This window comes from Takifugu flavidus, chromosome 7, assembly GCF_003711565.1.
Source record: "Takifugu flavidus isolate HTHZ2018 chromosome 7, ASM371156v2, whole genome shotgun sequence".
Taxonomy (NCBI): domain Eukaryota; kingdom Metazoa; phylum Chordata; class Actinopteri; order Tetraodontiformes; family Tetraodontidae; genus Takifugu; species Takifugu flavidus.
In genome coordinates, this window is record NC_079526.1 from 4526262 (window position 1) to 4537665 (window position 11404).

The window sequence follows — 11404 nt, forward strand, 5'->3', positions numbered from 1 at the left end:
GCACTGACTGCAGAGGATGAGCTCAGCGGACTCTGTTATTATGTCCGCCTACAGACGCCGCCAACACCCAAACACAGTGCGGCAAAACAGGCGAGCAGCGGTCATCATCGTCTGTAATGAATGAGGAAGAAACATGACTCATCAGTGAGGTCTGCACGATGTCTTTTAAGGTAAACCTAATTTTTTTTATTTTTTTTTTAAATCCGCCTGACGGCCCAGAATGTCGGTCAGAGCATAGTTACACCTACTTCCTGTGACAAGCCAACGCTATCTATTTTAAAGATTTGTTGAGACTAAAGATTTTGTATTGTATTTGCTGTTTGCAGGTTCAAAGAACCCATCATCCCTGTGTGTGTGTGTGTTTTTTTTGTTCCCTTGTGAGGACCTGACTTTGAAAGCAACCTTGCCATGACCAGTTGGAAACATGTCACTGAACTAAAAGATGTCACTGATGTCCTGGTTTTAATCATTATATTATCCATCGTTAGAGCTAGGCTACAGTGAATGAAGCCCCTAACCCTTCCAAACACAACTCCTCAGACTCCACATGCTCTCAACAACTAGTATTTGATGTAAACATTAATTGACATTCCATTTTTAGGCCTTTTGTGTGATTAATTGGCACAAACATCATTACCATTTACCCACAATCCCCTTGATCTGCGGGTGATGCCTAAAGTTTTCTGCCGACTGTTCTGCTGTGTGTAATGCCATAATGGTGAGTTGAGGTGTGTGTTTGTGGTGCTGTTATTAACCCCGCAGAAGGAAACTCCCCTGGCTAATGCCGTGTTTTGGGCTGTGAGGAAAGGGAACTTGGCTCTCCTTCAGCTGCTGCTCAACAGTGGGCGCGTGGATGCGGACTGCAGAGACAGTGTACGCTGGCTGCATGCCCTGGCTGTTCTGACCATGACCCCGCTGTGTTAGTGAGACAGAGCGCACGTGTTTGCTCTTCACTTAAAATCTCTCCTTTCATGTTCGATCACCTCAGCTACACGTCCATCCGGTCAGCCATATGGGAACATCTCAATTCATTGTGTCCGCTTCTATTTTTCAGTGTGGAACCACGGCGCTAATGGTGGCATCCTACAACGGCCACTACGAGTGTGTTAGGGAACTCATCATGCAGGGAGCTGACATCAACTATCAGAGAGAGGTATGATAGGAAAAGGACCGGCCTTTCTATAGAAGCAGACTTTTGTGGATTATATCAGCGCCATGAGCTCATCGGGCATTCGGAGCTCAGAGAATCTTTGCACCAGCTCACACACAACATATTTGGACTTTGGTTCTTTCCTTTTAAGCGGCGCCTGTTTGTTTTAGACAGCCATATCCATCCTTTACCACATGTAGCCATGGTTTTAGGAGTCGGGTCATCCGGCTAAACAGATGGGCAGTTAAAACGACCCATCAAACCAAAGCAATAGATATATTTAAAGATTATAGCAAAATCTCTCCCTGTGGTTGCATTTGTTTTGGCACACAAACTAACAGAAAGTACAGCTTTTGAAGTAAAGACAGCAGTGTTTATTTTTATCGTCCTTTCCAGACAGGCTCCACCGCCCTGTTTTTTGCCTCCCAGCAGGGTCATAATGAGGTTGTGAAGCTCCTCTTTGAATTCGGTGCCTCCACAGAGTGCAGGACAAAGGTAGAGTGATCAGCAGAGCTGTCGCAGAACACTGATACCATGAGGCTTATCCTTTCATTCTGAGAAAGGGCAGCGACTCAGAGCGCTTCTCTATTAGAAAGCTGCGATGAAACTTTCTTCTTCTTTGTGTGTGTTTATGGCAGGATGGTGGCACGGCGCTCACCGCCGCCTCCCAGCACGGCCATGCTAAGGTGGTGGACACGCTTCTGAAGAACGGAGCCAATGTTCACGATCAGCTGAACGTAAGCCTGCGCCCACATCATGAGCTTCTTTAGGCCTGTGTGTGAGACAAGAAGGTAAATCAGGTTCCTGCAGACTGCTGAGTCAGATGCCGACTAACAGTTGGTAAGATTAGTGTGTGTCCTCACACCGACAAAACAGCCTGACAGCACAAAAAACACCAAACACCAATAACAGTAATATAGAGATGGTGCATTTCTTTTTTGAGCTCCTCTCAGGAAAAGTTTTTCCCTGCTGCAGGACGGTGCCACTGCTCTGTTCCTCGCTGCCCAGGAGGGTCATGTGACTGTGATAAGACATCTGCTGTCATCAGGTGCCAAAGTTAACCAAGCAAGGGAGGTAGTATCCTCATTTCTTTATCATATTAGAGACATCTTGGGAGCACACACTGCTTCTAGAATGCAGTCAGAAGTTCATGTGTTGTGTACTACATGCTCTCTTAAAAACTATAATGTGGTGCTTTTTCAAGAAGACAATATTTATATAATCACTTGGACAATCTGCATGCTATGTCATGACAGCAGCACTCATTTTTCTTTCTTTTGGCTGTACAATAAACAAGCGATAATCTTTTTGATATACTTTAACTTTAGTGGGTTTATTGTGTCCCATGATAGTCAAGGCAGAGATTTAGTTGGTCTCCTCTTTATAACATAACAATGTTCACTCACGTAATAATATAAGATGATAACAAAACAGCATCATTAAGTACTACTTGTATACCTTTATAAAGACTTTATAAGACTGAATAATCTTTCTCATTAAGTCAGTTTTCCCTTTTAAAGCCTGCGATTGTGTTAGTTTGTCTCCCTCTGTCCTTTATCACTCCGCTTCTCATCCTGTCCTTCAGGACGCTACTGCCCCCTTGTGGATGGCGGCGCAGATGGGTCACAGCGAGACAGTGAGGGTGCTGCTCTTGCGTGGGGCCGATCGGGACGCTGAAAGACATGTAAATTATTAATTTTCGAGTGTGTAAGGGTTAAAAGTACACTTAAAGGATGTTTTTGTGTCAGAGCAGTCGCAGCTCCGCTTACAGTGGATTTAAACATTGATTTTGTCATCTTCACAGGATGGATCAACAGCCTTATTCAAAGCAGCTTTTAAGGGACACAACGGTGTCATCGAGGAGCTCCTCAAGTTCTCTCCTTCACTTGGCCTTCTCAAGGTAAATGCCACTGCCGCAGACGTACATTTTGAATATGTTTACTCCTTCAAAGTCAAGGGTTAACCGGAACGCATTGTTGTGTCTGCATGTTGAACATGTAGGCGATGTTTATAAAGGCATAAAAGAAGTTGTTACTTTTGTAAAAAGCCAAGCTAGCTGTTTCCCACAATTTCCAATTTCTTAATGTCAGGTTGAGCCGAGCGTCTGCTGGCTCTGGTTTCCTGTTTACAGTGCAGATGTTGGAATGGTAACCAAACATCTGGTACAGACAGATAACAAGCCAATTTTCTAAATCCGTGCTCTCCACCAAAGATGATGGTTATGTCTGGATATTTACAATAAACACGGTATATATGGAGTATATGAAGTACATGATGTTGTCTGTTGTGTCTAGAACGGTTCGTCTGCTCTTCACGCTGCTGCCATGAGCGGAAATATCAAAACTGTTCTGCTGTTGCTGGGGGCCGACGCAGACCCCACCTTAGTGAACAAGGTCAGACACTTATGCCAACTAAAAGTAAAGAAACTTACATTAATAACATGAATATTTCCTTACGTGTTTGCAGAGTAATGAACTTCCTGCAGATCTCACCAAAAGTGATCGGATCCTGAAGATTTTACGTCCAAAACTCCTGAACGTTGACAGCTGATGACAGCCCTGAGGATATAACACAATTGCAAATCTGCTCAGATGTACTGTACAAGGTTTTGTTTTGTTTTTTAAATTATGCTGTCATATGTAGATTCAAACTTGACTCAATCCAGAGCAAAACATTGTTGCATTATTTCCTCAAAGCTGCTGAACTATGCATTTTTTTGTTTTGTTTTGTCTTGTTTTAGGTCTTGTGTCTGGGTTACTTTTTCTTCAGCTTTTCAATGAAATAAAGTGGTTTTTTTTTTTATCTACATGCAGCGGAGTGCATGAACTTTTGCTGTGTAAAGCCACTTATAGTCAATTATAGCCATTTACTTGGAGATGACTAACACGTCAAGAGATATAAAGCATATCCTATCAGTCATCCTTTGGCTATAAGTATACTTCTATAACACTATCAAAATACAGAAAAGTAACAACTGTTCAGGATGCAGGAACATAAAAGCTATAATATGTATGTAGTTTGTAAAAGTTACCACAGTAGGTAGCATTCACCTTTTATCATTTACGTGTTTAAAAATGTAATAATTAAAGAACACAACATGTTATGGGTCTCAAATCGCTGATATTGGGGACTGATTTTTATAAAGATGTGGTAATAAAACCTATTTATGTTATCCACCCACTCACATATTTTGGGTTGATTCGGTTTTAATTTCCTATTGACATTCTTAGTGTTTATCTTACCTCATACTCGTGTTTATTTCAGTCGTGACTGGAATCCGCACCTGGCGACGCCCACGTCGTCACGTGACCATCCCGGAAGTGAGAACCAATTCTTTATAGAGAGAAAAGTTACCGAATGTTTCCTGATATAAGTCCTTTAAATATTAGCATTAGTATCGGGTGAAGTTTAAATTGTTTTTATTTTATATTACAAATATTAAAGCGTCATCATGGCAGGTGCAAATTTACAGGTGAGCGTCAATTGTACTGATTGATTACGTAATATATTTATTCACGTAAATAATTCGTTGCTATTTCGATTAATGTAAAGCGAGATTGTTATGTTTTTGTTTTTTCCCCACTGAAAATACAAAAGTATATTACAGTGTTTGGACAAATGCTGATAACATGTTCAGGTTAAAATATTCCCTTTATAGTAGATGCGTAGTTCTGTAATTATATCTTTCAAAACGTTTTACGATCGATATCATCATGCTGTGCGAGTATATTTAATACCGTTTAGACTTGTGTTGCTTTTATAATATCAAATAATCAGTTCAGAAATTCTGAAGATTAGGATGTGAAGTTGTAATATAACCTTCCTGATTTTGAACAATAGCACTAGTTTGTTCTCAGTTTTATGATTGATGCATCTCTCCCTGATTTTATGTTTCCTCTTTAAATTAAAAGTGATTAACAACAGACTTTTTTTCCTCAAAGTGAAATATGGAGGGCTGAAATCTCGCTTTATTAATTATTCCTACATTTTGTCTCTGTAGTGAAATCTTAACAATAACTTATTATCAATTTATCAATATTAAATGGCAATATCACACGTTTGTGTACAATGTTACCTTCGAATATTATATTCAGATATTTCTTATTTAACAAATGAATCATGTCATGTTGTTTACTGTCATTTGAAGAAAGCCATCAGTTTAGTTGCCAAGGCTACAGAGGAGGACAAAGCCCAAAACTATGAGGAGGCGCTCAAGAACTACCAGAACGCAATTCAGTATTTTCTTCATGCTGCCAAATGTAAGGATCCATTTCGTGTCTTTGGTCCCGTGTCGTCGTTAGCGAGTGTTTTCTGCGATTCACCAGCAGCGGCTGTGTTGCAGACGAGATGCCGAGCGATCGGAGTGCCGAGTGCATCAGGGCCCGGTGCGTGGACTACCTGGACAGAGCCGAGCAGCTGAAGGAATACCTGAAGAAGAAGGAGAACTCTCCGGCCAAGCCCATCAAAGAGTCCCAGTCTGAGGACAGAGGGTGAGACTGACCAGCAAGCCTGGATGGTTGCTCCAGCGGTGAATTTGGCTTCAAAATGCTCCCTTTTTCAGCATCAGATTTTAGGTATTGCTTCTAATTCCACACTGTTTTCTGCATCACCCACGTCTGTGCATCACCATTCAGTCCAGAAGGCTCTGGGTTACCGTGGTAACAGAATGTAGCTGGGAGGTTCTGTTTAAATCCAGACTCACAGTTGCTGATGCTTCTTTCTAAATGAGTGAATTAATTGCCCTGTTGCCCATTTAAAGGGTATTTTAGAGGGTTTTGTCTTCACTTGTACTTCCAGGGGTTCAGACTTTCTGAAAGTGAGAGTTCAGGTATCAGTTCAGGAGCTGAACAAGGTGGATCTTTTTTATTCCTGTTTCGGAAACCCGTCCCTGTTTTTCGCTGTAATGAGAAAACGATGCCCACAGCACTCTTTCCCGAGGCGCCGCTGATTCACTACAGTTTGGACTGTTGTCTTTTAATTCTAGCGATGAAAACGAGGAGGATGCAGAGAAGAAGAAGTTACACAATCAGCTCTCGGGTGAGTAACCCAGCGTTGGGAATGTGTGATTTGTTTTATTAAAAAACACAATAGTTGTGAGGAACTCGTGTTTACAGGTGCCATTGTGATGGAAAGACCTAATATTGGGTGGGGTGATGTCGCCGGACTTGAGGGAGCCAAAGAAGCCTTAAAAGAAGCTGTGATCCTGCCCATTAAATTCCCTCATCTGTTCACTGGTATGAAGAACGAGGTTAAAACGTCCCAAAAACTATTTTTACTTCATGAAACTGTATTTGTGAAGGAAAGCGGACTCCATGGAGGGGCATCCTTCTGTTCGGCCCTCCTGGAACAGGGAAGTCATACCTGGCCAAGGCCGTAGCCACAGAAGCCAACAACTCCACCTTCTTCTCCATCTCCTCCTCTGACCTCGTGTCGAAGTGGTTGGGCGAAAGTGAAAAGTGAGACTTTCCTCTTGTGAACACTGGGGATATGAGAATCAGTCGGTGAATCCTCCCTCTTCTTCCCTCCAGGCTGGTCAAGAGCCTGTTCACATTAGCCCGCGAACACAAGCCCTCCATCATCTTCATCGATGAGATTGACTCCCTCTGTGGCTCCAGGAGCGAGAACGAGAGCGAGGCCGCCCGCAGGATCAAGACGGAGTTCCTCGTACAGATGCAGGGTGAGTCAGAGAAGGTCGCCTGAAGGTCTGGAGCTAAAAGCAAAGTTTCTCAAGTGTCACCTTTGTCTACTCAGGTGTTGGAAATAACAACGACGGGGTTCTGGTTCTGGGAGCCACAAATATACCCTGGACGCTGGACTCTGCAATAAGGAGAAGGTTTGTTTAATAGCACAGCAACATCAGAGTCAATGTTATTTTTTAAAAGAGGTGTTGGGATGTTTTCTAATGGCTTTGATCTAAGGTTTGAAAAGCGCATCTACATCCCGCTGCCCGAGGTGCACGCTCGCTCCTACATGTTCAAACTGCACCTGGGCTCCACCCCCAACGACCTGACGGAGACAGACTTTGTCACCTTGGGCAAACGGACGGAGGGCTACTCTGGGGCAGACATCAGTATTATTGTCAGAGACGCTCTCATGCAGCCCGTCAGGAAGGTTCAGTCGGCCACGCACTTCAAAAAGGTGACAGATTTCCTGTGTGTGACTGTTGACCTGGTTAGCGTTTAGCATTTAGCAGCATTGTGATCACTGCCAGGCAGAGCAGCTTTGTTTTGATCACTGCAGGGATCTCCAGGGCTGTTGTTGGGGCGCAAGGATGTAGAATAAAATGCTTGGATTTCAGGAGCGTCTCTCTGTAGTCAATTTTGCTTTGTATTTTGTCATTCGTGCCATTTTAAGGTCCGCGGGTCATTGTGGCACAACCCCGGGGCTGTCGTGGAGGACCTCCTGACTCCATGTCCTCCTGGGGATCCTGGCGCCATAAAAATGACGTGGATGGACGTTCCTGGGGAGAAACTTCTCGAACCGGTGGTCTGCATGGTGAGTCCTTGTTCTTATCCTCCTACGATAAGAAGTGTGCCCTCTCCCTGTGCCAACACTGAGGGGGATTATTTGTTCGCTATAACGCAGAGCGGCCACTAGGGGGCAGTGAGGCCCATTTGATTTCAGTAGATCCAGATTTTCATGGCCTGGTTTTTTCATCCTTGCAGGACGACATGCTGAGATCACTGGCAAACACCAAACCCACCGTGAATGAGCAGGACCTGGACAAACTAAAGAAGTTCACTGAGGACTTTGGTCAAGAAGGTTAAAGGTTTTTGTTGATTATTAACTGTTTACATCAGCACATTAAATCTACAAATACTGTATATGTGTGTTAATGAGGTTTTATAATGTCTCAGTGATGAATACTGTTAAGTAATTGAAAGGATTTGGAAATTATATAAACTATAAATACATCCAGAATACATCTAGTTATTATTAATCTATGTTGCCATCGGTCATATTAAGGAAGTTGGGGTGGATTAAATTGTCATTGAAATTTAAAAAATAATTGTTTTTATTGTATTAAGTTATTGATTTAGTTCTGGCATTTTCCTCTTCCTTTTCTAGTCAGTTACTGCATTTTCTGAATGAGTTGGTGTGTTGAAACTGGGCGGTTCACTCATGAATGGTTTTACTTGAATGGTTTTTAAGCTGTTACTTGCACTTTTGTTGCGTATAATGTGTTCTGGGAACATCCTAGCGGTGGTCAAATAAACATCTGGACAACAAAACCATATCTTTGAATTGGTTTAATTGTTACAATCATCTCTTACTGTTCATATTTGAAATGCAGAGGGGCTCTTATGTGTTTACAACATTGATAAGAGAAATATAAGTCACTTCAACTTGTTTGCACTTTTAGAAATATATATCATCAGCGTTATCATTAGCATACGCTAATCACGAGCTATAGTTAAATATTCTGAAATGATTAAATCACTGAAGCGGGTCAAATGCAGCACAAATCGCTTCGCTGTGCAGAGGTTTTTTTAAAGGCATTAGATAGTGCACATATAGGAGGGGGTTTCTCTTTTCACTTCAATGCACAGCAATGCTTCTACATGCTAGTGTGTGAAATTATTGCTCCGAGTGTGTGAACTCCTCTTCACATGTATCTCAGTCTGCTTCCACCAGGAATACAAGGACAAGCTGGACATGAACAAAAAAACATCTATAATGTATAACATAAAGGTGGTACAGACTTAATTCTAATGTGAACACTAGTGGACTATGAGCTCCATGAATCTTGAGAAACCGAGGACCTGAAATGTACATCAAATAAGTTACATCTTCTCATAAATGGAGCTCTTTATGAACAGCTGTCATACCTTTGGTCAGGAGTGTTTGTATGCAGACAACACCGAGCAGGCGGGGCACAGGAGAAAAAGTGCTGACAGTATTTGCTACATATTTAGGTTAAAACCACACATAAGACTAAAAGACGGAGAAGAGCGAGCCGAGAGCCAAACCAGTCGCCGCTCCGGCGAGCATGCCCAAAGCCACATCGCCGCCATTTTCCCGCTGGCGCTCCTGGATAACGACGTGGTTGACTCCCGGTGCGACGTATCCACCTGGAAACAAACGTGATGTTTCACAGTGACGGTCATCCACCTCTGCCCAAAGAATAAGCGAGCACGTCTTTACCTTGGTAGTGGTAGGGATAGGCTCCGGGGTAGGGCTGCCCGTCCGCAGTGTAAATGACCTGCGGTGCGTGTGGTGGAGGTGTAACGTAGTCCCCATACGGACCGGGAGCGTAAACCTGCACAGATATGACGAAATAAATCACAATAAAGACCCTGATGACCTCATCTAGGCTGAATAAAGAAAAGGCTTTGTGTTTTATGAATAATCTTTTGATTTACTGTTCAATTTGCTCTGAGAGCGACATCAACTTAAAGAAAAAGCAATGATCACTGTCCTGTCAATAAAGATTGAGTGTTATCATTCCTAATATTTTTCCTTTTTTACCCCCTCTCCTCAATAAACTGTTTTATTCCCATGAATTACTATCAACCCCGTTTGTAATTAATAAAATTATGTAAGAAAATAAAAGGTTGAAGCCAAAAACCCTCAAACTAAGCTATGACTTTTACCTGAGGTGGGGGGCCATATTCTGAGTAGGGGGGAGGAGCGGATGCCATCACCTCTGGCACAAAGCCGACCTGTGGAGTGGCAATCAGCTGAAGCAAATGACAGAAATGTTAAAGTTCACCATCCCTGGCAGAAAGGGCTTAGCTGGAAATGGAAGGTGGAAGTTACCAAAAGACAGACAAAACATTTTTATGAATCAAACAACATCTCAATATAAAATCTCCCCCAAATATAGTGTGTTTGATTGGCCAACAAAGATGGACATACCGTTTTTATTAAACCACAATATATGAGTTTCAGAGAAATATACACCACTCAGACAAACGAAACACTCAGGAAACACAAGAATATTAAACAAAACCAAAATATAACGCTCATATGTGCTATATGTATATATATATATGTGCTTACTGTATTGATTCTTGCATCTTGGAGCGCCATAGTCCAGGCCCTGCAAGTGGTAAAATAAAGTCAGAGAATTCAGAGAATTAGTGTAACAAAGTATGTGTGTGTGTGTGTGTGTGTGTGTGTGTGTGTGTCTTACAGGGCATCATCTGCACTGTCCGCACACAGGCTGATGATCCGTCCATCCCGGCAAACTATCTGGAGCAAAGCGCCGCGCGTCTTCCCTTCCGGTGGGTTCAACTCTGAGAGACATGAGAGGTGACCGAGGGGACCCGACCTTGTAAAACATTCTGTATCAACATCATAAAGTGGACAAAGCAGCTTTGAGAAGCAAGTACCGTGGCAGGCTGCAGAGTTACGGATGTTGATGCAGTCCAGCCTCATGTGGAGGTCGTCCTCCATGTCGCGCCGTTGCTGATCATTGTAGAACACCAGTCGGCCGTCACTCCAAAGGTCAAACCAGTTTTTTTTCCACCTCCGAAGTATAGTGCCTTAAAGAAAGGAAACTCAGCTGTTACAATATGTCCCCTTATAGAGGCCACAGTAAAACACCAACGTTGGTCTTGGGCTTATGTACTTACTTTGTCGATGAAGCCAACCACTCTTGACCACGGCCATGTTCGAGGCAACCCCTGAGACAGATATGGGAATAGTTGGGATCAATATGGCCAAAGGAGTGGCCTGGAAAAACAACCCGTGACCCACTTATTGGTGGCATTCTTATCTTACATGCACGATTGTAAATACGGTCCAAATACTCCAAAACACCTTGTCATTTCTTTACCTGTCATGAAATGTTAGCTTGCTCATCTAACGATAACGGATCGCTTCAGTTGTCACGAGCCATTTGTAAACAAACAACAGTTCTATCGACATAAAAGTTGATCGAAACACAAGTGGCGAATGCTTAAACGACCAACCAACCCGTGATTACGTGGGGAAAAGTGCGGCTAACAGTGAATCTTCTGGTACCTGACACAGTTAGTGTCCAAGTTAGCTAGCACCAATTATCGTTGTTTACAGCAGCACGACAAGAAAACTTAGCTCTTTACGGTATTGTTGAACAGCACTACCTCTCTAAAACGCTTGGTAAAATGTGGCTTTTAATACATTTTGCAACTTACTTTATTAGCAACGATATTTATGAGGAATATGCAATAGGGCAAACACGGAAGTGTGATGGGTTTTCTTTATTAGACCCGCCCATACAGTCGTTTGTTTTGAATGACGTAATCGGTCAGCTGGTTGCTCTGGAAA

At 42.7% G+C, this 11404-nt stretch overlaps 3 protein-coding genes across 10 annotated transcripts; 2 read left to right on the forward strand and 1 right to left on the reverse strand.

The window, feature by feature from the left end:
• Window positions 1-2: 2 nt before the first annotated feature.
• On the forward strand, window positions 3-4334 carry ankrd29 (ankyrin repeat domain 29). Of its 6 annotated transcripts, none has more exons than XM_057038192.1 (10): window positions 3-170; window positions 763-873; window positions 1055-1153; window positions 1547-1645; window positions 1789-1887; window positions 2126-2224; window positions 2736-2834; window positions 2955-3050; window positions 3445-3543; window positions 3617-4334. In XM_057038192.1, the coding sequence occupies exons 1-10, from the start codon at window positions 159-161 to the stop codon at window positions 3698-3700; spliced, it is 897 nt and encodes a 298-aa protein (XP_056894172.1). In that variant the 5' UTR covers window positions 3-158; the 3' UTR covers window positions 3701-4334. The 6 variants fall into 6 exon arrangements, with proteins under 6 accessions (XP_056894172.1, XP_056894173.1, XP_056894174.1 ...); XM_057038193.1 differs by having other exon boundaries at window positions 1580-1645; XM_057038194.1 differs by lacking the exon at window positions 763-873 and having other exon boundaries at window positions 9-170.
• Window positions 4335-4446: 112 nt separating this feature from the next.
• Window positions 4447-8385, forward strand: LOC130528609 (vacuolar protein sorting-associated protein 4B-like). Of its 2 annotated transcripts, XM_057038184.1 has the most exons (11): window positions 4447-4622; window positions 5298-5409; window positions 5493-5640; window positions 6135-6187; window positions 6265-6384; window positions 6450-6606; window positions 6679-6827; window positions 6902-6983; window positions 7069-7288; window positions 7505-7645; window positions 7816-8385. In XM_057038184.1, exons 1-11 carry the CDS (start codon window positions 4602-4604, stop codon window positions 7915-7917), a joined length of 1305 nt encoding a protein of 434 aa, XP_056894164.1. In that variant the 5' UTR covers window positions 4447-4601; the 3' UTR covers window positions 7918-8385. The 2 variants fall into 2 exon arrangements, with proteins under 2 accessions (XP_056894164.1, XP_056894165.1); XM_057038185.1 differs by lacking the exons at window positions 4447-4622; window positions 5298-5409 and having other exon boundaries at window positions 5584-5724.
• plekhb2 (pleckstrin homology domain containing, family B (evectins) member 2) lies at window positions 8386-11377 on the reverse strand. 2 transcript variants are annotated; one of them, XM_057038208.1, is made up of 8 exons: window positions 11272-11377; window positions 10729-10779; window positions 10486-10638; window positions 10287-10389; window positions 10154-10193; window positions 9745-9831; window positions 9296-9410; window positions 8386-9222 (listed from the first exon to the last, which is right to left on the reverse strand). In XM_057038208.1, exons 2-8 carry the CDS (start codon window positions 10763-10765, stop codon window positions 9086-9088), a joined length of 672 nt encoding a protein of 223 aa, XP_056894188.1. In that variant the 5' UTR covers window positions 10766-10779; window positions 11272-11377; the 3' UTR covers window positions 8386-9085. The 2 variants fall into 2 exon arrangements, with proteins under 2 accessions (XP_056894188.1, XP_056894187.1); XM_057038207.1 differs by lacking the exon at window positions 11272-11377 and adding an exon at window positions 10932-11051.
• Window positions 11378-11404: the final 27 nt, after the last annotated feature.

Bases quoted from the DNA above. Each gene is read 5' to 3' on its own strand.
- ankrd29 (XM_057038192.1), top strand. The intron at 1,154-1,546 runs GTATGATAGGAA...CGTCCTTTCCAG, and splicing joins ACATCAACTATCAGAGAGAG to ACAGGCTCCACCGCCCTGTT. The intron at 2,835-2,954 runs GTAAATTATTAA...TCATCTTCACAG, and splicing joins ATCGGGACGCTGAAAGACAT to GATGGATCAACAGCCTTATT.
- plekhb2 (XM_057038207.1), bottom strand. The intron at 9,411-9,744 runs GTAAAAGTCATA...ATATCTGTGCAG, and splicing joins AATATGGCCCCCCACCTCAG to GTTTACGCTCCCGGTCCGTA. The intron at 9,223-9,295 runs GTAAAGACGTGC...GTTTGTTTCCAG, and splicing joins CTATCCCTACCACTACCAAG to GTGGATACGTCGCACCGGGA.
- LOC130528609 (XM_057038184.1), top strand. From the start codon at position 4,602: ATGGCAGGTGCAAATTTACAG. The intron at 5,410-5,492 runs GTAAGGATCCAT...GCTGTGTTGCAG, and splicing joins TTTTCTTCATGCTGCCAAAT to ACGAGATGCCGAGCGATCGG. The intron at 6,607-6,678 runs GTGAGACTTTCC...TCTTCCCTCCAG, and splicing joins TGGTTGGGCGAAAGTGAAAA to GCTGGTCAAGAGCCTGTTCA.